This window comes from Urocitellus parryii, chromosome 15 (genome assembly GCF_045843805.1).
Source record: "Urocitellus parryii isolate mUroPar1 chromosome 15, mUroPar1.hap1, whole genome shotgun sequence".
NCBI lineage: Eukaryota > Metazoa > Chordata > Mammalia > Rodentia > Sciuridae > Urocitellus > Urocitellus parryii.
In genome coordinates this window covers 46,335,702-46,363,523 of record NC_135545.1, presented here as the reverse complement: position 1 = coordinate 46,363,523, position 27,822 = coordinate 46,335,702, and the positions used below count along the sequence as shown (strand labels likewise).

The window sequence follows — 27,822 nt, the reverse complement described above, 5'->3', positions numbered from 1 at the left end:
CTTTATTTATTTATTTTTATGTGGTACTGAGAATCGAACCCAGGGCCTCACATGTTCTAGGCAAGCATTTGACTGCTGAGCCACACCCCAGCCCCTCTTTTTTTTAAACCTTTATTTTATTTTTACGTGGTGCTGAGGATCAAACTCAGGGCCTCATATGCGCTAGGCAAGCACTCTACCGCTGAGCCACAACCCCCGCCCCTCATTTATACCTTTTTCTTTTGATAGTATCTTCAGTACAAAGTTTTCTGAAAGAAGAAACCATCCCAGTTCCCTAAAGAATTATCTGGTTGTATTAAATGGCTTCTGATCACTCCTCAGAGGAAAATAATGATGAGAAAGACAAGAAAATCACTTATGTTCTCTGCCTTCCTAGCAGCACCTCCTGCTGTCCGGGCCTCGTTCTTGGTTCCAGAACAGAGTGTGAGCTCTCTCTGCTGCCTCCACCCTTGGGCCTTTTCCCTTGGGTCCCTCCCCTTTCTGCATAAGGTCTCTTACTCTCCCTTAAGACTCAGACATTGCCTCCTCTCAGAACTTATATTTATGCAGCAGCTAGTGTCAGACGGGGCACCCAGAATGTACTCAAAAAGTACTTGTGGATAGAAAGAATTAAGATAGGATCAAAAAATAAAAATCAGGACTTCAGAGAAGATTCCCTGAAGTGCTCAATGAGACGATATAATTTTAGCATGCAAGTTCTGAGTTTTGGGTGGTTATTTAAATACTTATCATGTACCAAATATCGTGTGATTGAGGCTGTGAAGAACAGAAAACTTGACCAACAGTGACTTAGGTAAAGAATTATTTTTTTTTCTTTCATAGAAGTCTGGAGAGAGGCACATATAGAATTCACTCGGGTACTCAATAATGTCACCGTGGATCAGACCCTTTCATTGTTCTTTTCAGCATATTATTTTCTCATATTGATGCTGGTTGCCTTCTGAGCCTAAGAATGGCTGCTATAGTTCCATGCATCATGATTTAAACTAAGTGGAAAGTGGTAGGACAGAAGACAGGTGGTGGTGAAAGGATTTTCTTTTGCTTTATTCCTGGAGTAACTCTCTCCTTTTATCAGCAAAGGACACATAAACCCCCAGCAGTCTTTCTTCTGTGCCACATTAGCTTGAATTAAGTCTCATGGCCATCCCTCCTGTGAGATGATCTTGGACAGAAGCACCTAGCAAAGGGGTCAGCAGGTAGTGAGTAATGCCCTGAACAGAAATGGGCTTCTGCTGGTAAAGAAGGCAGTGGCTGCCAGGCAGATAACATGTTGCCTGATCCACTTCTGTAGCTCAGTGTCCATTATCTCATTCTAGAAAGTCAGTACTCAGAGCTGCCATGAGGCTTAAGAGAAGCAGTACTCGCCCAAGGCTGTGCCAGGAGGACTCTGAAGAGCAAGGCTTCTTTGTAAAGTCATTAGGGTTGGCAACTCCTATAAAGGTGATATTTTTTTTCTAGAACTTGCAACATTTTTTTCAATCTTGAACCCTTGAATGCAATTTTCTGTCTCAGGAAGAGGTAGCAACTCAGACTTCTGGGAAAGCTTTGCTCTAAGGGTAGTTAAGTTTTTGTTTAGCTCAAACTGGGTACTGGATGATGTTAAAGTTCTTGCTTCTTGAGCAATTTAATAACACAAAATCTAGTTTATATTATCAAGAACAACCAAGACAGTTTTTCACCATTACCTGTCTTTTTGCTTTCTGAAATGAGGTCTCATTGTTGCCCAGGCTGGCCTTGAATTCCTGGGCTCAAGCAGTACTGCCTCAGCTGCTTAAGCAGCTGGGATTACAGGTGTGCACCACTGGGCCTGGCTCAGGATGGCATTTTTGAAAGTCTCAGTTCAAAAGATTCCAAAAAAAAAAAAAAAGCCTACTATTAGTAGACAATTACTATTCCAAGAGAGATTGGAGTAGAAAGGCCTGGAGCTGGGGGAGTAGGAGGGATATGAGTAGAAGAATGGGCAGGGGTTTGTGTGTGTATCCAGGGTAGAGAAGAAGTACTTTTTCTCTTACAGGACTGACTTTCCATTTACTTGTGCATCAGATAACATGGATAAATCAACTGTACTTGCAATGTCTAGAAGGATTCTGTATCATCTTGAGGGAAAAAAAAAAAAAGCAGTCTACAGGACAGTTAGAAAAACTACCCTGTGGAAAATGAACATGATCCCTTGATTGCTTAGAGGCCTGCAGAGAGAAGATGCTCAGCCCTTCAGACCAGGGAGCGCCGCTGGGTGGTCTTCTGCTCAGGGGCCAGACATCATACACACAAGTCACACCTCTTCTCTTCTGGGATACTGAACACATTTCTGAGGGAGTTCAGAAAATAGCACAGCTGGATTCAGGCACTGTTTCAATGCATGCCATTCTCTTCATTTCCAACAGTGGTTAATATGCTAAATGTCTTGATAGAGAAGGTCATATTTGGGAATATTCTTGGGATCAATGGGACTTTGGACAATAAGCTTTCCTCTCATGGCTCCCCGATAGATTACTTCAATCAAATCTATGAAGTCTTGTTTGGTTTTGAAACTTCCCACAAACTTAGTGTGATCTGGAGACCTACATGGCACAAGAGAGAAATAACTGCTTTCAGATCACTTGCTGAAGACTTGCAGGATAAACAAAATGAACAGCAGATTCATTACTTCCTTCTTATCAGGGAGACTTTAGACACATAGCCTGACACATTAATTTTCCCACTTGGTATATGATACATGACTAACACCAGTGCTGTGGACCACACTGTGGTATGTGAAAGATTCTGCTTAATATATTTTAATCATTTTTTAAGTCATCATCAAGTAGAGTTCACTAACATTAGAGTGGGCATGGTTAGTATTTCTGTGCAAAGCCCATTAATTAGTCATGGTCTCCTAAGTTCCACCACTTATACTTTTGAGTTGTAGGTATTAACAGATTATTAAAAAAGTTTCTTAAACATTAGGTATATTTTAAACATTAGGTATATTTATTTTTTAAACATTTTAAACATTAGGTATATTTATTGTATAACTTTTTAGAGAGAAATAAAATCACCAGTGAGGACAGAAAACACCTTTTGGTGTTATATCCTTCCAAACTTATGTGTATGTGTGTATATATCTATGTATAAGTGTATTCAATTGTTCATGATAATGAGAATCATATTCAAACTATTTAGTAACACATTTTTTCAACTAATATATATATATATCTTTCAAAGTCATTAACTATACACCTACAACATCATATTAAATGTTTAAACACTTTTAAGATAATTTGATACATGGTGTCATAAATTATACTTTAAAAAGTTTGTTTAAAACTAATACTCACATCAAGTAAGTATTACTTTCCTGTGTTCCAGGAAAATAAATAGCTTTAAAACACTTTCAAACACTATATAACTCACTTTCTAACATATAATACAAACCAAGTATACATTTCAACCAGAGTAAGAAATATTTAGAATGATGAATACAGTCAGTAACATTCAGTATTGGGATGCTAACTAGATGGAATGGAAGATATTAAAAAACTAATGTTATATTTTTTTGAGGTGGAGGGTACTAGGGATTGAACTCAGGGGCACTTGGCCACTGAGCTACATTCCCAACCCTATTTTGTATTTTATTTAGAGAAAGGGTCTCACTGAGTTGCTTAGTGCCTCACTTTTGCTGAGGCTGGCTTTGAGCTCACAATCTTCCTGCCTCAGCCTCCTGAGCCGCTGGGATTATAGGTGTATGCCACCGTGCCTGGCTCATGTTACATGTTTTGACAGGCCTGGTTGAAGAATGACTTCAAATTCTCTGAGTAACAGAAGATACTTGGCAAGAGAGAAGTTTGCTGGCAGAAAGGCTTCTTTTATAAATATCATCTACCAATCCCCAAAGTTTAAGAACAACTATATATTGTGTTTCAAATAAAATTCCTGGGAAACTTTTTATATTCTATACTTAGTTAATTTATTTTGTATTTATCAACTTGAGGATGATTAGTGCTTCGTAAACTATTCTTTCATATTTAAGTTGGAAATTAAAAAATTTGCTAATCATTTATGAAATACTCTTATTTTGTACCTAATTTTCATATAAAAATTAAAGGATACATCAACTGAGGAAATAGTACTAACACAAGACTCAGAGAGCAAACATCACATGCAAATAGGTAAGTTGGAAATGGCTTAGATAAAGGACACTTTCAAGATTGCAATGACTTCAAAGTCAACTTACCCATAGTCCACCTTCATATGCTGCCCATTGAAGAAAAATACAGTAGATGGAATATAACTTATGTCAAAATACTGTGTATAAACTGGAGTGTGGTCCACATCTACCAGGTATATAGCAGCCATTTTACTTAAGTCAGAAGAAGTTTTAGAGAGCTAAATGACAAGAGAGAGGAAGGTTACAATATGAGAAGTAGCCAATGTTTCTTCTGAGAAACTTTTTACTACAACATATTGTTTGAAAAAATTACTGGGCCAAGACTCTATAGTCTATTTGGGTTTTATATTAGATAGAGTATAACTATTGTTCACAGGTTGAATCACTGTTGACAGGTTATGAGAGCTCCCTGGGAAAAATAAATTTATTTTTAAAACTTTTTTGTCCATGTTGGATTGCTCCTCTAAAAGTAATCCATACTCATTTTTAAGTGGGTTGTTGTATAGAGCTCAGTGGCAAAGCACTTTTCTAGCCTGCACAGGGACCTGGGTTCTATCTCCAGTACCACAAAACAAACAAAAACCACATATTATACTCACTTAAAACAGAACAACTCAGAAACATGTAATATAGATACTGAAATTACCCCAAGTCTCTTTCTTCCCAATATTCTAGAAACAATTATTATAATAGCAAATGTTTATACAACACTTCCTGCATGCTATCTGTCCTAAATGCTTTCATTTGCTGACTAATTTAATCCTTACACATTCCTATGAGGTATGGATTGTTTGAGTCCCTATTTTATAGAAGAAGAAAGAGAAGCACAAGAAGTAAAATAACTTGTCCCAGTTCATACAGTTCCTAAGCAGTAGGGCTGGGATTTGAATTTTGGCAGCTTGGCTTCAGAAACTATACCCGCCCCCCCGTGCAGGATTGAACCCAGGGCCTCACACATGCTAGACAAAGTGCTCTGAGGACATACCGCAGCTCAGAATCTACCCTCTTGACTTCTGTACTATTTTTTCCTCCACACGGGTAAGGGTATAATTTTCTGGTCATTTGTCTTCCAGGTTAACACATCACACATCTGTTTTTAACCAAATGAGGATGCTTACACTTAATTTCCATGGTGGATGGCAGCAACTGAAGGGGCAAGAGGTCTTAGTACTTGGTTAAAACTCTCTATAATAGACAGAGACAAGAATACACTCACTCTGTCCCATAATTTTCCCCCTTACTAATCAGAATGTGAAGATGTGCTGTGAGATCAGAAACCATCATCAGGGACATTCTAGAGGCAGCACATAAGAAAAGGGATTGGCAGCTAGAGAAAACTGAATTTAAATCCCAGCTCTTCAATTAAGTGCATCTGTGCCAGTGGGCAGCTCCTTGACTTCTCTGGTGTTTGTTTCTGCCACTGGGAAATGGGGCCACTGCTCTAGCATCAAAAAAAGATAACAGGGGCTGGGGTTGTGGCTCAGTGGTAGAGTGCCCACCTAGCACATGTGAGGCACAGGTTCAATACTAAGTATCACATAAAAATAATAGCTGATGGAGTTAAAAAAAAAAAAAGGTAATGTTCATAGACTCCTGGTAATGTTTTCTGCTCTTTCACTGCCTTATCTGTGAAAATGAGTTTTGAAATCTGCTAGTGGGGAAGGACACTGGAGCAGATTCAGCACAATAACAAATTTGGAGGTTCAGCTCAGGGCAAACACAGGATCAGCTCTTAGAGTAACTGTGTTAATGAACCAAGAGTTACATCTGAGCCTTGCCTGCTTCCATTCATTTTTCAGACACGGAGGCATTTATTTGGGCTGGGGCTGTAGCTCAGTGGAAGAGCATTTGCCTAGCATGTGTGAGGCACTAGGTTCAATCCTTACCACAGCATAAAAATAAACAAACAAAATAAAGGCATTCTGTACATATACAACTACAAAAAAATAAAAAACCCCATATGTTTAAAAAATTCACTTACAATGTCATCTAGTTGCAGACAGACAGGATCCTCATCTCTCCCAAACCTGAGAACCAACACTTTCTCTGCAGTACTTTTTATGGCTTGGTCTACTTCTTTTTTGCTAGTCAGTTTGGGCAACAGGAAGCTCATCTTGAAATAATTCAAATATTAATCCCCACCATCAATCCTGAAATGAAGTTGCAATGTTTAAAGCAGTTTAAATTAAGTGCATGAGTTCTAATTTAAAAAAAAATAAAATTTTAGAGTAGGTAATATAATTACATGGTTAAAAAAGAAACATTATAGAAAGGTACACATGTCCCTCTCCCCATGGCCCTTCTTGGGCCTGGTTCCCACTGCCACACATGCCCCACATACCAGAAAACTGTTGTCATTAATTTCGAATGTATCTTCCAGAGTTTTGTCATATATTCACAAAAAAATACCAATATGTGTTTCTTTCTTTAATTTTTTTTTAGTTGTAGATGGACACAATGCCTTTATTTTATTTATTTATGTGTGGTGCTGAGGATTGAACCCACGGCCTCACACATTCTAGGCAAGTGCTCTACCACTGAACTACAACCCCAGCCCATGTGTTTCTTTTTTTAAAATATTTCTTTTTAGTTGTTAAAGGACCTTTATTTTATTTATTTATTTTTAAAATATTTATTTTTTAGTTGTACTTGGACACAATACCTTTATTTTACTTATGTATTTTTATGTGGTGCTGAGGATTGAACCCAGGGTCCCTCCAGCAAGTGTGAGGCGAGTGCTCAACCGCTGAGCCACAACCCTAGCCCGGACCTTTATATTTTTAATTTACATTTATTACATTTATTTTATTTATTTATATTACATTATTTTATTTATTCCAAATTTCTAATCTAGTGTTACTTTTAAAATCTGGGAGTGGTGGTGCATGTCTGTAATCCCAGAGGCTCAGGAGGCTAAGGCTGAAGAATTGCAAGTTCAATGAGAAATTTCATATTTGAGAAACTCATTGATCAAGGAGCATATTATTGCATCTACAGAAGACTTCACTGAGACACCTGACACTTTGAATTCAGTTTCAGAGTTGGCTAATGCTACAAAAAGGTAGTATTTCTTTTTCTATGTATATTTTTGGTCACATATCAATTTTTAGATATGAAGTTAATAAAAATTCATGCAGGAAATGAAAGTGTTCCAGCAATAGGTACACTTTAAATAGGGAAGCTGATTTTCAGGGGGGACTTTGTCATATTTGGCAGAAAAAATTCCTGATGAAAGAGAAATTCAAAGAGAATATAGATCTGTTCTATCACTGGAATTCAGACAAAGAGTAAATCCTCAAGGTTACTAATAAAGAGGAGGAAATAAGGGGAGAGCAATGTCAACAGAGAGGCTAGGGATGGGCTTGGACAAATGCTGGAGACAGTATTGAGACCCACCTGAGAAGATGTTCATAGAAAAGGAAAATCAGAATAAAGAATTCACAAAAGAAGAGGTACAGATGGGTAGTGAACACGTTTGGAAGGTTAAGCTTTACAAGTAAGCAGATAAAAGCAAAACCAAAAAAAAAAAAAAACCCGATTAAATTGACAAAGATTAAACAATATAGTAATACACAATAAGGGCGACAGTGTGAATGCAGGGGCAGGAATTAGATAAAGCCAAAATTATTTCCATTTTACAGATATAGAAAAAGCAGAGGGAAAAACCTTCCTGGAAAGAAAACTGACATACTCTTTGACAATTCCATTTTTGAGAACTATTTCTTAGTAAATCATTAGACAAATGCACAAAGGTTTATGTACATAGGCTATTCCATGCACTTAGGGCAAAAAGCTGAAAACAATGTAAATGGACATTGGTGAAATAAATGACAGCACAGTCCTGCAGCCATTGAAGAAAAGTTACAAAACAGTATATAAAGATTGATCCCACATTTTCTACGAAACTTAGCTTGTATATAATTCATATTTACAAAGAAAAGTGGAATGTTTTAAAACATCATCAATGGACATACCTGCATCTGAACAGACGGGTGATTTTTATTTATATGGGGCCTACGTCTCTACTTTCGAAAATACCCCATGTTAAGTTTTTTTGAAGATGCTTGTGTTTGGGCTGCTCTTAACCCACAGCTGAGAGGGACGACGATACTTGACACGTCCCAGTCACCTCCGCTCCAGGGCCCTCAGCAACCTGGATCCTTTCTCTGAGTACCCAGGCCGCGGGAGGCGTACTTCTTCCGCCCCAAGCAGGCCCGCAACCTCAAGCTAAAGTAACCCCGAGTTGTTGCCTAGCAACGCTCGTCAGCCCACTGCGAGAGTAATCAACGGAAACGGAAAACGCACAGGGGAAAGAACTCGTTGTAGAGGATCCCACTCAACAGACCAATAAAAACAGAAGAGATTATTGCAGATACCGCCTACTCCCCCTGACCGGAAGCTTGTTGTCATTTCCGCCCTTAGCAAATATGGCCGTTCCACTCCCCCAGCCAACCCCGCTCTCCCGCACACAGACTAGAGGCGGGTTTTCACCTCTCGAACTAAGCGTGATTGGTCGCAATGTCTCGGAAATGTCTCTGATCAGAGCTGATCCCCAGAAGACACTCTAGCTTTGAGAGCTGGTTCTCGTTCTGCCCCACACTTGGCCTAGAAGCCAACGTTTCCCGGACTGTTCTCGATGGTATCTTTGGATGATAGAGGGGGCCGCGCAGGGTATTATGGGAGGATAATGGCGGCTTTCAAGGAGTGGAATTTGTCTTTTTGAGGCCTTCAGACCGAGGGGTGGCAGCGCCAGAACCCCCAAATCCGGAACAGAAGGGCCCCAAGAATCGCTCTTGGGGAGGTGAGTGTCCCTTCTTCCTTCCTGACCTGGCCTTCGCCAGTCACAGCGGCTCCAGGAGACAGATACCGGTCTCCGGTTCAGGTTTCTCCACTTTGGAAAGTTCCTTCCTCCTTGTCACCTAACTTGCTTTACTAACCTCGACGATATTGTGCCCATCCTGTTTCCTGCGGCCTTTCTCCTTGCTCTGGTTAGATGCTGAGATCCAGAGGTGCTGTCCAGGGTCGCCCTGCGCCCTTACTTAGGACTTGGCCCTAGCCCACTCCTAGGCAGTCTCTGCGCCTGAGCAGGGCTCCTCCGTCTTCCTGTTCTACCTCACAGTGGTATCTCAACCCGGAGATTTAGTGGAAGACCTCCTACATTAGAATGTAAGCTCCGAGGGTGCCAGGGATTTTTATTTTTGTCTATCTCTTTTGCTGAGAACAGGGATGGCTCAAGGAGGCATTCAGTGAATAATTATTGATCGAGTCAGTCCAGGTTTCTTCACTGACTTTCTGGTACCCTCTCGCCTCTTTGCTATTAATCTTTCTGCAGAGTCTGGCCTCTTAACTCTTTGTTCTTCTCAGCAGCCAGTTAAGTCCTCTCTCTGAGACTCCCTTGTGCTCTGTTGCTGCTATCTTTTCAGGCTGTTTCTAGAAACGTTTGACTTCCTGTTCTCCTTTAAGTTTAAATTTACTTATTCATTTATTCATCACATGTTTATATTGCTACACTGAGCCATAGCAGTCAACAAAACAGACCAGGTTCCCTTGTTTGCATAGAATGGCCTTTAGGGGCATAATACCTAATTCAGATAACTGTTGATGACAGCATGTGTACCCCGATCTTCCTGCCTGGATTTCCTTACATGCATACAAATGCTTGTGAGGAAACCAGCATGCAGGTTTCTCTTTTCTGTTGTGCCTGATGACGTTTTCAAAATGCAACTCTTGTTCTTGCGTCCACATTATGTTTGTAATACTCCTCTGTAGAGCTGTGCATGTTGATTAGAATCTGGCAGAAAATTTTGGATTTTGGAGGTATCTTACCCCTTGACAGTTCTTTGCTTCACTACTTGTTTGAATGAGGGCATTTATCCAAGTGCCCAGCATAGATGTACATTTATAAGTGGATAGTGTGTAGTGAGAGACAAAGAGGAAAATGTTACAAGTTAAGCTCCAGGGAATCTGCCTAATTCAGTGTTTCCCATAAGTATTTTTGGTAAACATGGATTGTTATTAAACTGATTTTGACTTCTGTAAGGTACTTGTTTTTTTACAAAATACTACTGATCCAGAAAAAGTCACTAAAGTGGGCAGAACATGAATGGTAACCTTCTGTCTTCACGTCTTTACTCTGCTATACCTTTAATTGAAAGGGAGGGAGAGGTAGAAGAACTCATGTAAAAAACTGGTAAGGAACCCAATTAATATATAGGAGTATAGCAAATAAAATATGAAATAGTGTAACCATTATGTCTATAAATCTGGCTACAGAATACTTTTTTTGATTCTTGCAATAATTCTATAGATTAGATAAAGCCAAAATTATTTCCATTTTACAGATATAGAAATTATGGCTAATCCAAAGATGAAGTTGCTTACCATCACAGAAGTAGAAAATGCCAAAAGTTTGGTTTCTAATTGAGTTTCTGACTTCAAATCTAGTTTCCCCTGCACTCAGTTTATAGATGGTATCTTGTTCCAGTAAGCAACCCTTAGTGAGGTCTTTTCTTGCCTGTATGATATCCTTTTGGATATTGATGTTCTTGGGTCCACATTATGTTTGTAATTCTCCTCTGTAGAGCTGTGCATGTTGATTAGAATCTGGCAGACATTTTTGGATTAATTGTAATTATTATTTTGTAATATTGTAATATTTGGTGTGTGTGTATGTATATCTGTGTCTTTGGTGTGGGGGTGAGAATAGGAGGGTCTTTTGAGAATGTCATTGATTTGATGGAAAGGTCTTGGCAAGAGGTAGCAAAAGAAGTTCTGGTCTTGGTAGTGGGTAGGTAGGCTTAACCACCTAAGTATACCTGTAACTATAGTTATTCTGGGCTATAGCATAGCTGAGCTTTATTTCTTATGTTCTATACCAAATGATTCTCCTCCCTCCCAGAGAAATCCCAGAGCCTGCGATGGAGGACACCAATGAGGATGCCTCAATCCATCGGTTAGAAGGCACTGATCTGGACTCTCAGGTTGGTGGTCTTATTTGCAAGACCAAAAGTGCAGCCAGTGAACAGCATGTCTTCAAAGCCCCTGCTCCCCGCCCTTCATTGCTGGGACTGGACTTGTTGGCTTCCCTGAAACGGAGGGAGCGAGAAGAGAAAGATGATGGGGAGGACAAGAAGAAGTCCAGAATCTCTTCCTACAAGGACTGGGAGGAGAGCAAGGATGACCAGAAGGATGCTGAAGAGGACGGTGATGAGCAGGCTGGCCGAAGTAGCCGGAAAGACAGGTAAAGGCCTTTGGGTAGGTTAGCCCAAAGGGGATAAAAGTGGAGGCCAGAAAACAATAGCCCATGATTAGTTTCCAGTTTTCCTATTGGACATTCAGAGCTTGTAATTTTTTTTATGATTTTGTAATACTGATGCTATGTAGAATTAGCATTTTCTTCACATTTGTGGTAAGAATTCAAAGACAGCTAAGGGGGAGATGATAGAGGTTAGAAGTGCCTTGGGTTGATGCCATATGTAAGCCTGCAGCATCAAGGAGTAGAAAAGGACAGGTCACTTGTTTGGCACAGCCAGAGGTTTGGGGTGGGGATCTTCTCCTATGGAGGGCTCTTTACCAGCTGCACTCCCTGTTTCAGACACTATCGATCTGCTCATGTAGAGACTCCGTCCCATCCTGGGGGTGTGAGTGAAGAGTTTTGGGAACGTAGTCGGCAGAGAGAGCGGGAGAGGCGGGAACATGGTGTCTATGCCTCATCCAAAGAAGAAAAGGATCGGAAGAAAGAGAAATCACGGGATCGAGGAGACCATGACCGCAAAAGGGACAGAGGTAAACTACGCAGCATGGTTCCTGTGCCTGTTAGCATGTGAATAGACACATGCCAGGCTTTTTCATGTTGCACAAACTTGAATTGTGCCCATTAACTGGATATCCCTGTGTGCATGATGTCAGCCTATGGGTTTTACCCTGCAGGGATTGGGGATAGCCGGCAGTTTAAGAACAGGTGTCAGTTGTAACACCTGGTTTGCTTGAGCATATTGTCCTTGTTTTATTATGAAAACTCATGATAAAGGAAACAATGGATAATTCATATAAGAAACCAGAGTATACAAGAGTGTCGGAGATAGAGAAAGGACAGTGATATGGAGTGAAGCTAGACGTAAAAGCCAGTGCTGGTCTTGCTCAGTATTTTATGACTTACATGCTTTTAACTTTATAAAACTATTCACTATAGACTTGAAACTATTTTTTTTTTTTGAAATCTTGCAGGAAAATAACTCTTATTGCGAGTTTGAAATTTTCTAGCCAGTAACTATATTTTTCCCTTTGAAAGAATGGGAATGTGTGAGTTCAGGAACCCATGGACCGCATTAGAGCAGTACAGGTTGCACCTGGGAGTGAGTGAGGCGGCCTGTCCTTTCTCTAGGGTGCAGCTGGGTATGTGTGAGGACAGGACACAGCTGCACTCTGTGTGGTGCTGAGCTCTGTGTGTGACTCTTCATAGATGAGCGGGATAGAAGTAGGCACAGCAGCAGATCGGAGCGAGATGGAGGCTCAGAGCGCAGCAGCAGAAGAAATGAACCGGAGAGCCCACGGCATCGACCTAAAGGTAGACTTAGCTCTTTTCTGTGGTAGTTGTGATGGTTTGTGATGGTTCAGGTGACTACAAGGCTGACTGACTTTCTTTCTAGTGGGTTGCTGAGGCAGTGAGATAGAAGCCCTGACTCTATCTTGAGCCTCTGGGAATACTGGGCCCTGAGCCAAGTGGATGCAGCCGTACCTTTCTCTGTTAGCTTGCATATGTTTCCTTTAGGTGATAGGCTCGATGGCCAGTTTTCCAAATGTCAGGAAAGGATAGAGAGATAGGGGCTTATGAAGGATTTATAAAAAAGAATTATTTGCATTTAAGATGGATATGTTTGCTGAGAGAAATTAAATATTCCTTAAAAAATTGTTATAAACAGAATGAAAACTGGACCACTAAATTCAGATATCTTGTCAGGCATGGTGTCATGTCCTTGTAATCCCAGTGGCTCGGGAGACTGAGGCAGGAGGATTGCAAGATTAAAGCTAGCCTCAGGAATTTAGCAAGGCCTTAATCAACTTGTTAAGACCCTGACTCTAATTTAAAAGAAATGGAAAGGGCTGAGGATGCTGCTGCTCAGTGGTTAAGTGCTCCTGGGTTCAATCCCTGGTACCAAAAAAAAAAAAAAAAGAAAATTCAGATATCTTTAAAAAACTCTCAGAACCATCTTATCCATTGCAAGTAGATGCAAAGGTTTATAAACAGTAAAATAAATAAAGTGGGGGAGTTAACTTTTGGTTAGTTGTTTTGGAGCTGCATCTCTGGTGAAATTGGATGCTTCTGGTGATGTGTCTCTTGTGGCCCCAGATGCAGCCACTCCTTCAAGATCTACCTGGGAGGAGGAGGATAGTAGCTATGGCTCCTCAAGGCGCTCTCAGTGGGAGTCACCCTCCCCGACACCTTCATATCGGGATTCTGAGCGGAGCCATCGACCATCCACTCGAGATCGAGACAGGTGATGCCTGGGTAGAGCTGCCCTGGGTCTTGGCGAGGCTGTAAAGGGATCTGGGCAGGGAGAGCTGATGGCTGAGGACACAGCTCAACTCTGTGCCTGCTGGTCTTGCTGTCCCAGGTCTGTGAGGAGCAAGTACTCAGATGACACGCCTCTGCCAACTCCCTCCTACAAATACAATGAGTGGGCTGATGACAGACGACACCTGGGTTCCACCCCTCGTCTGTCCAGGGGCCGAGGTAAGGCCTGGGAGACAGGAGGCAGAAGAGCACTTTGGCTTATCTTGGGGAGGCTGAGAAGAGGCTTTTGTTCTTGGAGGTTTATGGCTTTGCAGGTCTTTTGGGGGCCTCTGGGATAAGCCAGGTTGGTGTGAACTGACCTACCATCTGCTGATTTTCAGGAAGACGTGAGGATGGTGAAGAAGGGATTTCATTTGACACAGAAGAGGAGCGGCAGCAGTGGGAGGATGACCAGAGGGTAAAGGCAACAGACGTCTTTGAGGGATTCAGAGTGGGCTATGACTGACTGTAGGGGGACGGGTGAAAGGGGGTATCAGAGCCCAAGGGCCCTGAGGGAGTCTCCAGCAGTACTGGGCTTTGAGGAGGATAGTTGGTGCTGTGCAGTGGACTCTCCTTGGAAAAACCCAGGCTGCAGCGAGGCCTCTCCTAATGCAGCAGGTCATACATTATGCAGCAGGTCATACATAACTCGTTATGTGGTGGTGCCACCATGTGGTGAATCTAAGAAGTGCCGTCGTGATGGGTGGCCAAGTCAAGTCAGCCCTGTGTCGTCCTCCACTAGGTGGACTTTCCTGCACCTCTCAGGAGGGTTGTTCCAGTGCCCACTTAACTTCCTACTAAATATCTGTTCCCCTCTACCTGTGTCTCATGCATAAACTTGATCTTCCCCTTGTTCTTGTTGCTTTGTCTCCCTGCAGCAAGCTGACCGGGACTGGTACATGATGGATGAGGGGTATGATGAGTTCCACAACCCCCTGGCCTACTCCTCCGAGGACTATGTGAGGCGGCGGGAGCAGCATCTGCATAAACAGAAGCAGAAGCGAATTTCGGCCCAGCGCAGGCAGATCAATGAGGTGAGGCCACTGGCAGTGGTTGGTGCAGGTTCAGAGCTGGAGTCTGGAGGTGGGAGAAGTAGCAGGTCTCACTAGGTGAAGAAAGCCTAGCTAGTCTTCTGTTGCTGAGAGGACAGGATCAGATATGCCTCTGGCCAGAGAGAAAGGGTGGATAGGGAAACCCGTGGGTCACTTAGGAATACCTAGTTCATACTTCTGTCATCTGCAGTGCTGTGAGTGAGAACTGGTACTGTGGCACCTGCCTCTGTGGTCTGTGTTCTTTGTGTCTCTGAGTGGGGCTGTGGATGGTCACTGTTCGTATGTCTGGCTAGAGGTTCTGACTTAGATCAAAAGTGTTGCTTCTTGGAACAAAGTATTGCTGGTGATCTAAGGTCAATGACTCTTTTAGTGAACTGCGGGGTAGAGAGATCTGTGATGCCTCTGTGGCCACCATGGCCCACCCATCTGTTGAGATAGGATATGGGAACTTGCTTGGAGACTTTTTAGGATGGCTTCTGGTTGCAGTCTGAGTGGGACTCCCACTGTGTCCTCACAGGATAATGAGCGCTGGGAGACTAACCGCATGCTGACCAGTGGGGTGGTCCATCGGCTGGAGGTGGACGAGGACTTTGAAGAGGACAACGCAGCCAAAGTACACCTGATGGTTCACAACCTGGTGCCTCCCTTTCTGGATGGACGCATTGTCTTCACCAAGCAGGTGAGGCTCCTGTGGCCAGAAGTAGGAACATTCAGAAAGGTTAGAGGAATAGAAGGAAGAAAGAAATAAAAGTGGGGAAACAGCCCTGTGTCATGATAGGATAACCCCTCTGCCCTATTACTCCCGAGAACTGTTAGGACACAGGTCCTCTGGTTGGCCTTAGAGACTAATGGATGATTTCTCTTTTTCTTCCACCTCCTGCAGCCAGAGCCCGTGATTCCAGTTAAGGATGCTACTTCTGACCTGGCCATCATTGCTCGGAAAGGCAGCCAAACAGTGCGGAAACACAGGGAGCAAAAGGAGCGCAAAAAGGTTGGCCTCTCGCCACCCTGGCTGGGAAGTCTGTGCATGTTTTTCTTTTCCTATTTAAAACACTCATTAGACTACTCAAGTGTGATTCCTTGTAGAAATGGGGCACATGGAGAAAGACTCAGCTCTTGGAGAAGGGCACTGCTTTCCTCCACTGTCCTTAGTCAAGGCAGCCACAAGCCTGGGGTTTGGGGATCTGGAGGCTTGAGTCTTGGAATGTGTTGCCTGGTACCCCCAGTGCCTTGTGGGATTTGCCACCTTGTAGATGAAACTGATGTCAGCTGGGACTGAGTTTCCATTGCCACAGTTGCATCACAGGATGGAGTGGACTTTATTTTTCTTGTCTTCTTCAGGCTCAGCACAAACACTGGGAACTGGCTGGGACCAAACTGGGAGATATAATGGGTGTCAAAAAAGAAGAAGAGCCAGATAAAGCTCTGACAGAGGATGGGAAGGTGGACTACAGGTGGGGAGTCTTCGTCAGCAGCAGACTTGCTCTGAAAACCAAGGACAGTCATGGCAGAACTGTTAGACTTCATGACTTATGAACTGAAAAATGACAGCTGTTACTCTGAATCTTGTTTTCCTTGATCTCTTCATCCTGATCTTTCTTCTATTATCTTTAGCTTTTCGTAGGTGTTAGGCTTACTACCACTACCACAGGGGCTTCCTCTTGGCCTGGCAGTGGTCTGAGTACTATGAGGCCCTGGAAGATTAGGGAATTTGTTGAGGTCACTCAGCTAGTAAATAGTGGCATCAGGGTTGGTCCCAGACAGTCTGTCTTTGGAGCCCATGCATTTGGCCTTGCTACTGACCAGTAGCTTCTACGTAAAGCACTCAATGTCTGACATGTGGATACATCCAAGACCCAGAAGGACTGTGGCATCTTCCCAAGTCAGCACTCCCTGAGCTTTGGTGTATTTCAGGTGTTCGTGGGGAGAAGATGGGTTTTGTTCTTTTAGTCAAATTTTAATTCCATATGAGGAATAATTATTTTAATAGAGATTCCAAAATAGAAAGTGTTATCAGGTAATGACTTATCTGTTTATAGATGTATTAAGTATATATTGCATACTCTTTGTTGGGATTACTGCCTTGAGTAGCTGAAAGACACAAATGTCCCTCATGATTCATTCTTTGAATTCTCTTACGTCTTTCTTTTTTTTTTTGGTGTGTGTGTGTGGGGTGTACTGGGGATTGAACTCAAGGGCACTCAACCACTGAGCCACATCCCTAGCTCTATTTTGTATTTTATTTAGAGACCAGGTCTTACCGTGAGTTGCTTAGAGCCTCGCCATAGCTGAGGCTGACTTTGGACTCATAATCCTCCTGCCTCAGCTTCCCTACCCACTGGGATTACAGTTGTGTGCCACTACACCCAGCTGTTACGTCCTTCTGAGCTGTCATCTGAATTAATAATTCTCTGTACCCCTGTGTGAAATATCTTCAATGAGAAGTTGGCATTATTGGTTAGCTGTTGTTAGTTTCTGGGTAGTTTAATTTCTTAGATATCATTTGTTGGGTGAAATTAGAAACAGGAAGCAGTTAATTGGTCTGAGGGAGGAAGTATCTCTTGGAAGAGGTGACTGGAAGATGGTGTGGGCTCAGGGAGCGGAGTACTGATTTGGGAATATGCCACAGTGCTTCTAGTCTCGGGATGTATCCACATATCAGACATTGAGTGCTTTTGGTAGAAGCTACTGGTCAGTAGTAAGTGAGTTTTTCTCAGATTTTTGAAAATGAGTCCTTATGGGCCATGCTGCCCTGTTATGAAGGGGGAAGATTGACCTACACTGTGTGCTATGGCCATAACTCCTAGAAGACCCTAGATGGCTAAAATAGGTGGCTGTTTTGGCCCTTTAAGTATTGTGCAGAAATTGCCCAAGGTGTTCTCTACAAGTTAGTGAGTGTGGTTGACTTTAGCTCCTCTCCTGGTCACTTTCTATTTAGGGCACAGCATTTGCCCACTTGATAATCTGTACCTCCTTAGATCCTTGGTTAGCTCTGTTTGACCCTATGGTGTTGAGAGTGTATCATAGATTCTCACTGCAGTTCCAGTCCTTAGTTCTGAAGAGAAATAATCTCAGACGACCTGGCTGCTTTCGTGTGTCAGATTTATTGCTTCTTGTTAAAGTCTTTCATATTCCTTGAGCAAGAAGAAGGGCAGGAGGTACCATGGGGGACATTATGCATGGTGCTTAGGCTGCTCTGTGTTCCCAGGACAGAGCAGAAGTTTGCAGACCACATGAAGAAAAAAAGTGAAGCCAGCAGCGAGTTTGCAAAGAAGAAGTCAATCCTGGAGCAGAGGCAGTATCTGCCAATCTTTGCTGTGCAGCAAGAGCTACTCACTATTATCAGGTAATGCCACCAGATCCAAGGATCCCAGTGTCAAATCAGTGGCCCCTCTGTCTCCTGTGTTTGCTCAGGAGCTCTTTTTTGTTTTTGTGCATTGTCTGGTGGGAAGGGAACTCATTTGTTTTCCCAGGACTACGCTGCATAAAGTAACACGATGGCATTGTTCTTTTTTAGTGCACCTGTTTAAACCTCACTGTGTTCCAGATATCTCAGGTGATAGTTCTGTAGGAGGCTCTTTTCCCAAGGAAATCATCTTTTCTGAGCAGGCATGCTCTCTGCCTAGCTAGCCATGGTGAAGACAGGTGGCAGAGGCTTCTTGGAGTTAGCCTTCAACTGAGGAAGCTGTTTAACCTTTTGAACTGCTTTTCCTTGCAGGGACAACAGCATCGTGATTGTGGTTGGGGAGACAGGGAGTGGCAAGACCACTCAGCTGACCCAGTACTTGCATGAAGATGGTTACACAGACTATGGGATGATTGGGTGTACCCAGCCCCGGCGAGTGGCTGCCATGTCAGTGGCCAAAAGAGTCAGTGAAGAGATGGGGGGAAACCTTGGTGAGGAGGTGAGTGGACATGAGTCCTGAGCCAAATATTCTTTTCCCAATACTCTGCCCATTTGAGCCAGAGGGTGTGATCTGCTAAGACCTGGACTCAAGGATGGGGTGTGCTCACAGTGAGCGGGTGGCTCCAGCTCTGAGTGAGCCATCTGTCTGACCTCCAGGTGGGTTACGCCATCCGCTTTGAAGACTGCACTTCAGAAAACACCCTGATCAAGTACATGACTGATGGGATCCTGCTCCGAGAGTCCCTCCGGGAAGCTGACCTGGATCACTATAGTGCCATCATTATGGACGAGGCCCACGAACGCTCCCTCAACACGGATGTGCTCTTTGGGCTGCTCCGGGAGGTAAGGACCGTAGGTCCAGTCCCTTTGTACTCGGGGCTTTGACCAGTGCACTGCCAGTAGCCAGTGATTGAGGTGCTACAGGTGGGTTGGGACTATTCTGGGGACACTGGCAGACTAGGGTTTTCCCTGAGGCTCCGTGTTGTCAAGTTCAAGTCTGATCTTATAATTTACTCTCTTCTCACTCAGCTGAGTGACTTGTGATTTTCTTGGCTATGGCCCTGTTGCTCAAATCTCTAGGATTGTTAAATCTAATAAGCCAGTTTGCAAGCTTTGGCTTCTGCTTTATTCAGGGGTAGTGCTGATGGGATTGGAGGGCAGAGCCAAGGGTTCCAAACTCAAGGGAGCTGGTGCGTGACTTTTTCTCTCAGGTTGTGGCTCGTCGCTCAGACCTCAAGCTCATCGTTACATCAGCCACTATGGATGCAGAGAAATTTGCTTCCTTTTTTGGGAATGTTCCCATCTTCCACATTCCTGGTAGAACCTTCCCTGTGGATATCCTCTTCAGCAAGGTACTGAGGGTCTGTTTTTTGAATTGACCCTCCATGCCATGTGCCTCTTTGGTGAGAAGCCAGCTGGAGTGGATAGAATACTGAGTTGGGGGAGATTTGTGGGGTGCCACGGAGCAAAATGGGGCAACCTATAGCTCTAGGCTTAGAGGACTGTGCGTTGGGGGAGGATTTATTTCCTTGCTTCTTTGAAGCTAAAACATGGGCCCAGGGAGGCACCAGGACTTCTTGTAGGGGCCTTGCAATCAGACCCCCAGGTGTAGCAGCCCTGAAAGTCCACTTATCAGCTCAGACCAGTTAGTGGCTGTGGGGCTCCCAGAGGGAGGCCTGGTCCTTGCTACCCTCTGACTGTTCCTGGCTGCTGTTACAGACCCCGCAGGAGGATTATGTGGAGGCCGCAGTGAAGCAGTCTTTGCAGGTGCACCTCTCAGGGGCCCCTGGGGACATCCTTATCTTCATGCCTGGCCAAGAGGATATTGAGGTGTGTGCCTTGGTCACCACTGTGGTGAATGGGGGTGTTCTCCATATGAGAGTTTGGGGCTTCAGAGTCTTATGACTCCTCCTGGCGCGTTTAGGTGACCTCAGACCAGATTGTGGAGCACCTGGAAGAACTGGAAAATGCGCCTGCTTTGGCTGTGCTGCCCATCTACTCCCAGCTGCCCTCTGACCTTCAGGCCAAAATCTTCCAGAAGGTATGACAACAAAAATTTTTTTGGATCCCCATCTTTGGGTATCTCCCCTTCCAACAGAGAGCAAAGGGGAGGAGATGTTCCTTCACAGAAGGGGTGGGAGGGAGGTGGGCTGGGTCCTGCCTTGTGTAGTCTTTCTACCTCTGCATGACCTGCTCGGCCCTAGGCTCCAGATGGCGTCCGGAAGTGTATTGTTGCCACCAACATTGCTGAGACATCTCTGACTGTTGATGGAATCATGTTTGTTATTGACTCTGGTTATTGCAAATTAAAGGTAAGGAGAGATGTGGGAAGTGGGGCCCTGGGTCTTCACCTGAAGCTGACTGAGCTTAGAGGGTGGGAGGTCAGGCCCTAGTCCTCCTGGAAGGTGACACCCATGTAACTGGTGGTGCAAGGCCAACATTTAGTGAGTGCTGGTTTTGCTGTGAGTTTGATTCATTTAATCTTTGTGATTATTTGAAGAGGTAGATCATTTAAATAATTTTGTAGAGGTTTATACAGTTGGTGTTTCTGGGGAAAACTCCTTCAGGTGTTTATGAGAACATTTCTGAGGGCGTATGGCTCTAAAAGGATGGCTGTTGGTGTTGCTGAGACACTTCCTCTGTGATGTGCAGCAGCTGGGTTTTGGCTTTTCTGTATTTTAGAGCCACTCCCCCCACCCCCAAACTTTATCCTTAATTAGCTTCTTTCTACCCCCTCCTAGGTCTTTAACCCCAGGATTGGCATGGATGCTTTGCAGATCTACCCCATCAGCCAGGCCAACGCCAACCAGAGGTCAGGGCGAGCTGGCAGGACGGGCCCAGGTCAGTGTTTCAGGTAGGAGCCCTGTGCTAGCCTGCTATTTGGGGCAGCGCTGGGATTGCTGAGAGTCTGCACCAGGGTGGGGGGATGTTGATCCCAGAGCTGATCCCCAAGACTAGGGCTCCTGTGGGCTGCCATGTGGTGGTACTGCTGAGTGGAAGAAGAAACCTTTCCAGGGAGTTGTGAGGTATGAGGCAGACTTAGAAGGAATGTCCACGCAGTGGAAGACCCATACAGCAGGCTCCCCCATCAAGGATGGAGCTGAGCAAAGGATGTCATTTGTTGTTTTGTACTTTTTCAATTATTCTTTGTTGTGGTTTTTTAAAATAATGTATTCATTATAGAGATTCAGTGTATACAAAGATACTGAGAAAATAAAACCTTGCCATAGTTCTAGTCTCAGGCACTTTAGTTCCAGAAATGAAACAGGTATATAGAAGGCATACCTGAGTAGGTAGAAATGAATGAGTTAAAGGAGTGGAGGTGGGGAAAAGAAATGGGTGTTTCCCCATCTGTAGGATTTCCTGGCTGCTATGGAGTACACTTAGAAGAAGCTAGAATAGTGTTGATCTTCCACCATGGGGTCCTGTGGGAAGCCAGTGTAGTAAGAGGCCTTGTGGGCCAATGTGGTGCAGGTGCAGCAAAACCAGAGTCTTCTCCCTGCCAGGCTGTACACACAGAGTGCCTATAAGAATGAACTCCTGACCACCACGGTGCCTGAGATCCAGAGGACCAACTTGGCCAACGTGGTACTGCTGCTCAAGTCCCTTGGGGTGCAGGACCTGCTGCAGTTCCACTTCATGGACCCACCCCCAGAAGACAACATGCTCAACTCCATGTATCAGCTCTGGATCCTTGGGGCCCTGGACAACACAGGTGTCGTGGCCCTGGGAGCCGGCAGGGCCTCAGGGGTGCTGGTGTGTGGCTTCTCTCTCTGTACTCCACTGTCCCGTTGAATGTCTGGATTTGCTTCTCTCTCCTAGGTGGTCTTACATCCACAGGGCGGCTAATGGTGGAGTTCCCTTTGGACCCAGCCCTGTCCAAGATGCTCATCGTGTCCTGTGACATGGGCTGCAGCTCTGAGATCCTGCTCATTGTGTCCATGCTCTCAGTTCCGGCCATCTTCTACAGGCCCAAGGTGAGGAGTTGGTGGCCTTCTAGGAAGGCTTGGGGAGTATTTGAGAGAGGAAGAGCTCTCTGTATTTTGGAAGTGGAACATAAGGCTGGGAATCAGAGTTTTTGAAGCATGATTTTGCTGTCTTCTGTTAGGTGGTGTGGGGGGAGCAAGTTTGGGTTGGATCAGTGGTCCGCTCGGGTGTCTTGGAAATTTGCAAGAGCATCCTTTGTCTTCTAGTATGGTTGTTTCTGAGCTTTTACATTTTAACATTTTATTATAAATTATTTTTATTCCATATCATTAGGCAATATATTGCTGTGTTTGAAGTTATGTGTGGGTAGGTGATAGTGTGAGAATCCCCGGATATGCTTGGTGGGCCTGATCTTCCTTGCCTAGGGTTAAGCTTCTTTTTCCCTCCCTAGGGCCGAGAGGAGGAGAGTGATCAAATCCGGGAGAAGTTTGCAGTCCCTGAGAGTGATCATTTGACCTACCTGAATGTTTACTTGCAGTGGAAAAACAATAATTACTCCACCATCTGGTGTAATGACCATTTCATCCATGCCAAGGCCATGCGGAAGGTGGGGCCACAGACTAGCAGGACTTCTGGATTGTAGGGTGGGAGAAGAGGGGAAGGAGGGCTCCGTTCTGGTTTGCTTGTGTTCTGCTCTAGGTCAGGGAGGTGCGGGCCCAACTCAAGGACATCATGGTGCAGCAGCGGATGAGCCTGGCCTCATGTGGCACTGACTGGGACATCGTCAGGAAGTGTATCTGTGCTGCCTATTTCCACCAGGCAGCCAAGCTCAAGGTGAGCCTTGGGAGCCCTGTGGAGCTCTGGCCTCCTCCCTCCTGTGGTACCTGAGGGCAGGTGCCAAACCTGGGTCAAGATGATTTTAAGGGATGGAGTAGCTTCCCAAGTAGGCAGTGTGTCTCTGATGTGCCTGCCTTTTGTGTCTTCCCTAGGGAATCGGGGAGTATGTGAATATCCGCACAGGGATGCCGTGTCACTTGCACCCCACTAGCTCCCTCTTTGGAATGGGCTACACCCCGGACTACATAGTGTACCACGAGTTGGTCATGACCACCAAGGTGAGTCTTTCCTGAGGTGCTCGCGTAATGTGGGCCCACCTTCCTGGCCACACTTTCATGACCCTCCCCTGCCTTTTACAGTGAGCTTTTGCTCCGGCAGACTTGTGACCACACACATTGCTTTGCAGGGCTTTTGAGGCTGGTTTTCAACTGGAGGGCCTGGGGAAGCTTTATAGAATTAATCTCTAGAATACAGTGACCTCAACCCTGCGAGCAAGATGGTTTCCTATTTGCTGTTTGGGATTAGTGACCCCTGTTGATGTCATTAGAAGGGCTTTCTGCAGTGCTGAACCTTTTCTCGGTATATTTGGGAGTGTTTTTCAAGCATGGGAGAACTTAGATAGGAGAAGGGATGACAATCAGTATCTGGGGCTCTCCCCTGCCTTTTCCAGCCTAGATGGGTTGGGGACAGGGCCCTTCTCAAGTGACTCCTAATTGTGGAACCTCTGGGAGGGAATGGCCCACCCATGACCTCTGCCTCACTGCCCCTCTGCCCACAGGAGTACATGCAGTGTGTGACTGCTGTAGATGGAGAGTGGCTGGCGGAGCTGGGCCCCATGTTCTACAGCGTGAAGCAGGCAGGCAAGTCGCGGCAGGTGAGCATCCTACATTTCCCATGGAGATGCTGTTTGCCCATGATTGAAGACTCTGTCATCTGATCCCTTCTTCCTCCAAATATAAAATCTGGGATCAAGCCTTCCTGATGTGTCTTATTTCCCCATCATTCAGGTGGCTGGGTCACTGAGCTTTATTTTTTTTTAATTTTTTGAAATTTCCAAATATTCAGCAAAGTGGAGAAAACACTACCACTATATCTAGCTTGAAAGGAGTCAACTTTTTTTTTTTTTTTTTCTTTAATGGACACAATACCTTTATTTTACTTATTTATTTTGTATGTGGTGCTTAGGATCGAACCCAGTGCCTCATGCGTACTAGGTGAGCACTCTACCACTGAGCCATAACCCCAGCCCTTGAAAGGACTTATTTTTTTTTTATTCTAATTTGTTATATATGACAGCAGAATGCATTTCAATTCATATTACACATATAGAGTACAATTTTTCATATCTCTGGTTGTATACAACATAGAGTCACACCATTCATGTCTTCATACATGTACCATCTTATTCCACCATCTCTCCTACCCCCATGTCCCCTTCTTTCCCCCTCCTTCCCCTTTGCCCTATCTAGAGTTTGTCTATTCCTCCCATGCTCTGCGACCCGCCTTCCCATGAATCAGCATCTTTATATCAGAGAAAACATTCGGAATTTGTTTGGAATTGGCTTACTTCCCTTAGCATTATATTCTCCAACTCCATTCATTTGCCTGCAAATGCCATGATTTTTATTCTCTTTTAATGCTGAGTAATATTCCATTGTGTATATATACCACAGTTTATCCATTCATCTATTGAAGGGCATCTATATTGGTTCTACAGTTTAGCTATTGTGAATTGTGCTGCAGTAAACATTGTTGTGGCTGTGTCCCTGTAGTTTGCTGTTTTTAAGTCCTTTGGGTATAGATCGAGGAGTGGGATAGCTGGGTCAAATGGTGGTTCTATTCCCAGTTTTCCAAGGAATCTCCATACTTCTTTCCATATTGGCTGCACCAATTTTCAGTCCCACTAGCAATGTATGAGTGTGGAAGGGACTTATTTTTAAAATACTCTTAGGAGGCACATGAGATCTGGTGGCCCCACTTTTGGTGATGCTAATGTTGAGGAGTAGCCTGGTCTCTGTTCTAAATTCTCAGCTGCTATCCATCTCCTCAAGGATTTGATGTCCATTGATGACCCTCATTTATGTTCCTTATTTAGGGTCGCAAAATGTTGTTAGGCTTTTATTTTCCCAATCAGCGTAGTTCTCTCCATATCTGACCAAGCACATCTTCCATCTGTCCTTTCCAGCCAGGTGACTTCCTTATTTTCCCATTCTCTCTGGCATAGATGTGAACTTGATTTTAAAAATTTAAGTACTTAACTGATGTGACTGGAGTGCTGAGGCATGACTGGCTTAGGACTGACCTGTCTAATGTCTATTGTGAATCAATGAAAAAAGCAGGCCTTAGCCACAGAAGAAGAAGTGGCCTCTGACCCTGACAGCTGGTCTTGTGCAGCAAGCACCTGGGTTCAGACAGGGCCTCCTCACCTGATGTCCTCAGTGGGCTCAGCCAGTGCCTCTACCCCTTCTCCAGGAGAATCGCCGTCGGGCCAAAGAGGAAGCCTCTGCCATGGAAGAGGAAATGGCGCTGGCCGAGGAGCAGCTGCGAGCCCGGCGGCAGGAGCAGGAGAAGCGTAGCCCCCTGGGCAGTGTCAGGTGAGCTTCTGCCTTGGGACCTGGCTGGGAGGCTGCCAGGTGCTAGGCCCTGATCATGATTTAAGAGAAGTTGACTATATAAAGGCGAATTGGTGGCAGAAGCTGCTTCCGTCCTGGTTGGTCACATATGGAGATACAGGAAGAATTCCTAACTCCTTTAAAGGCATGGTCATTCATTTGCAGTCCTTGGTCATTGCCACGTTGTATGCAGGGCTTGGGGTGGTGTGGAGTAGCACGGGAGGTGTAATGACTCTACTGACAAACCAGGACATTAGAAGAAATAGCGGCCAGGGGAGAAGAGAGTCTTGGGTTTGTGCCTCTGTGCAGCATCTGGTGTTCGGTCAGATTTTTACAAGTTAGGGGCACAGTCCTCCTCAGGGCTGCCCTTACTTCAAACACCAGCTGCAAGCTTCGAGGTCACCCTTACTTTTGATAAACTTGCTGCAAATTTGGGGATCTCCTTGAACTTTGCTGGAATGACTCAAAATGCAGGAAAGCGGTATACAGTTTTATTATAGCAAAAGGGTATAAAACAGAATAAGCCAGAGTGAGATATGCATAAAGAAGGTGTGAGAGGGTCCCAAAAGTGACAATTTTTGCCCTCAGGGCTCAGTTACCCTCTTGGCACATCAGTGACAGTACACACAGGGTATTGCCAACCAGGGAGGCTCTTCTGAGCTTGGGTTCAGAGTTTCATTGGAGTTTCATGACTTTGGCATGAATGATTGAATCCTTGCCCATGTGGCTGAACTCAGTCTCTGGCCTCCTTGGCCTCCTTCCCCTCCTCAGCGATTAGGCTGATATCACATGACGCAGAGTCCTGATTCTGAGGCTCAAAGTCCCAATTATAATCACATAGTTGGTCTTTCTGGCCAGGCCAGCCCATCTTACTCCGCCGTCAGACGTGGTCTGCAGGGCCCACTATGAACAGCAGAAGCATTCTAGTCCCTTGGTAATTCCTCCTAGAAAGTGGCCATGGAGGCGAGTCCACTCTTTATTACACAGCTCTAGTGGTGGTCTGCTGGAGTGGATGGGAGCTATCGCCGCAGCTCAGCCTGGGGGTGTGGTAGGAGTTATTTAAAATGGATATCATGATGAAGTGCTTGCTTTATTTTATTATACTCCTGATCAAAAATGGAGAGACAAGGGAGTGAGTGTGTGCTGGGGAAAAGATGCTTTAGCTCCAGAGCTGCTTCACACATAAGTTAGAAGAGCAAGGCCTTAGGCTGTGTGTCCTGCTGGGGACCCTGCTGGGGTAAGGAGTAATGCTCTCCTATATCCTCTTTCTGTGTCTCCAGGTCCACGAAGATCTACACTCCAGGTCGGAAAGAGCAGGGGGAGCCTATGACACCTCGCCGCACGCCAGCCCGCTTTGGGCTGTGAGCTAAGGCTGTCTGAGAAGACGGTGGCAGCAGGTGTTGGGTCCCGAGCCCTCTGATGGGAGTGCCCCCAGGCTGTGGACAAAGCCTTCTCATCTGTGGACTTCTCATCTGTGTACATCAAGGCCCTGGGGCAGTTCCTGCTGGGCCAGGCTCTGTCACAGAGGAAGGAGGAGCTCCTGGGTACAGGAGCCTGGCAGGAGCTGGGGCTGCAGAGCAGCTGAAGTGCTACCAGAGCAGAGGGAGGTGGCTGGACCCATCTATCCACAAAACCTGTCCCTGGGTGCCTGGTACATGAGTGACTTGGCTGTGACTATGTCTTTTTTTAATCCTTGTGTAAAGCAGTAAGATAAACTCAGAGGCAATTGTAATTTGGTTATCATTCAGGATTTGAAAATACATTTATTATTTGTAAAATGTGATTGCATTTTTTTTCCCTTCCTTTTTCCCTCACTGCCTTAAATCCTACAATAGGAAAGGGAAAGCCTTGCTGACTCTGCTTGCCTGGCTCTTCCTAGAACCTACCTCCACCATTACGTTCACTCTGCAGGCAGGGCATCTTAGAGGAGGGGTTGGCAGGCTGGACACAGCTTAGAGACCTAGGAATGGCCTGGGTCCTCAAAGCCAAACTCAGGATGCCTGAATGTTCCTAAGGCTGGTGGGCAATGGTGAGGCTGGCCTTGGTGGCCAGGACTGGAGGGAGGTAAGCAGGAACCTGCTGCTGCCCAGCCAGGGATAGGCTGGCTGCTTTAAAGAGGCCTTTGCTATTGCTCAGAATGGTAGAGGTTTCTACCCTTTGCAGGTATAATGGCTGCAAAGTAGTATAAAATGTCACTTATTGATTTACATGTAAAAGTTGATCCTTATGATGGAATTGCTAATCTTTTGTTGAACAGGTTCTTAAATCTGTGGAGGTGGGTTTTTCAG

The 27,822-nt window shown here is 44.7% G+C and overlaps 2 protein-coding genes across 2 annotated transcripts; one reads left to right on the top strand and one right to left on the bottom strand.

Annotated features, from left to right (window-relative positions):
• Positions 1-65: 65 nt before the first annotated feature.
• On the bottom strand, positions 66-8,374 carry Txnl4b (thioredoxin like 4B). The gene is made up of 4 exons (XM_026399225.2): positions 8,122-8,374; positions 6,129-6,297; positions 4,214-4,365; positions 66-2,561 (listed from the first exon to the last, which is right to left on the bottom strand). The coding sequence occupies exons 2-4, from the start codon at positions 6,258-6,260 to the stop codon at positions 2,396-2,398; spliced, it is 450 nt and encodes a 149-aa protein (XP_026255010.1). The 5' UTR covers positions 6,261-6,297; positions 8,122-8,374; the 3' UTR covers positions 66-2,395.
• A 347-nt stretch (positions 8,375-8,721) lies between these two features.
• On the top strand, positions 8,722-27,277 carry Dhx38 (DEAH-box helicase 38). The gene is made up of 27 exons (XM_026399246.2): positions 8,722-8,948; positions 11,046-11,387; positions 11,742-11,932; positions 12,609-12,713; positions 13,497-13,644; positions 13,762-13,880; positions 14,042-14,118; positions 14,579-14,734; positions 15,270-15,431; positions 15,636-15,743; positions 16,094-16,206; positions 17,961-18,098; positions 18,471-18,657; positions 18,816-19,001; positions 19,370-19,510; positions 19,878-19,988; positions 20,083-20,199; positions 20,363-20,470; positions 20,900-21,012; positions 21,665-21,873; positions 21,981-22,135; positions 22,537-22,692; positions 22,785-22,919; positions 23,075-23,200; positions 23,701-23,796; positions 25,395-25,516; positions 26,815-27,277. The coding sequence occupies exons 2-27, from the start codon at positions 11,065-11,067 to the stop codon at positions 26,897-26,899; spliced, it is 3,687 nt and encodes a 1,228-aa protein (XP_026255031.1). The 5' UTR covers positions 8,722-8,948; positions 11,046-11,064; the 3' UTR covers positions 26,900-27,277.
• The last annotated feature ends 545 nt before the right edge of the window (positions 27,278-27,822 follow it).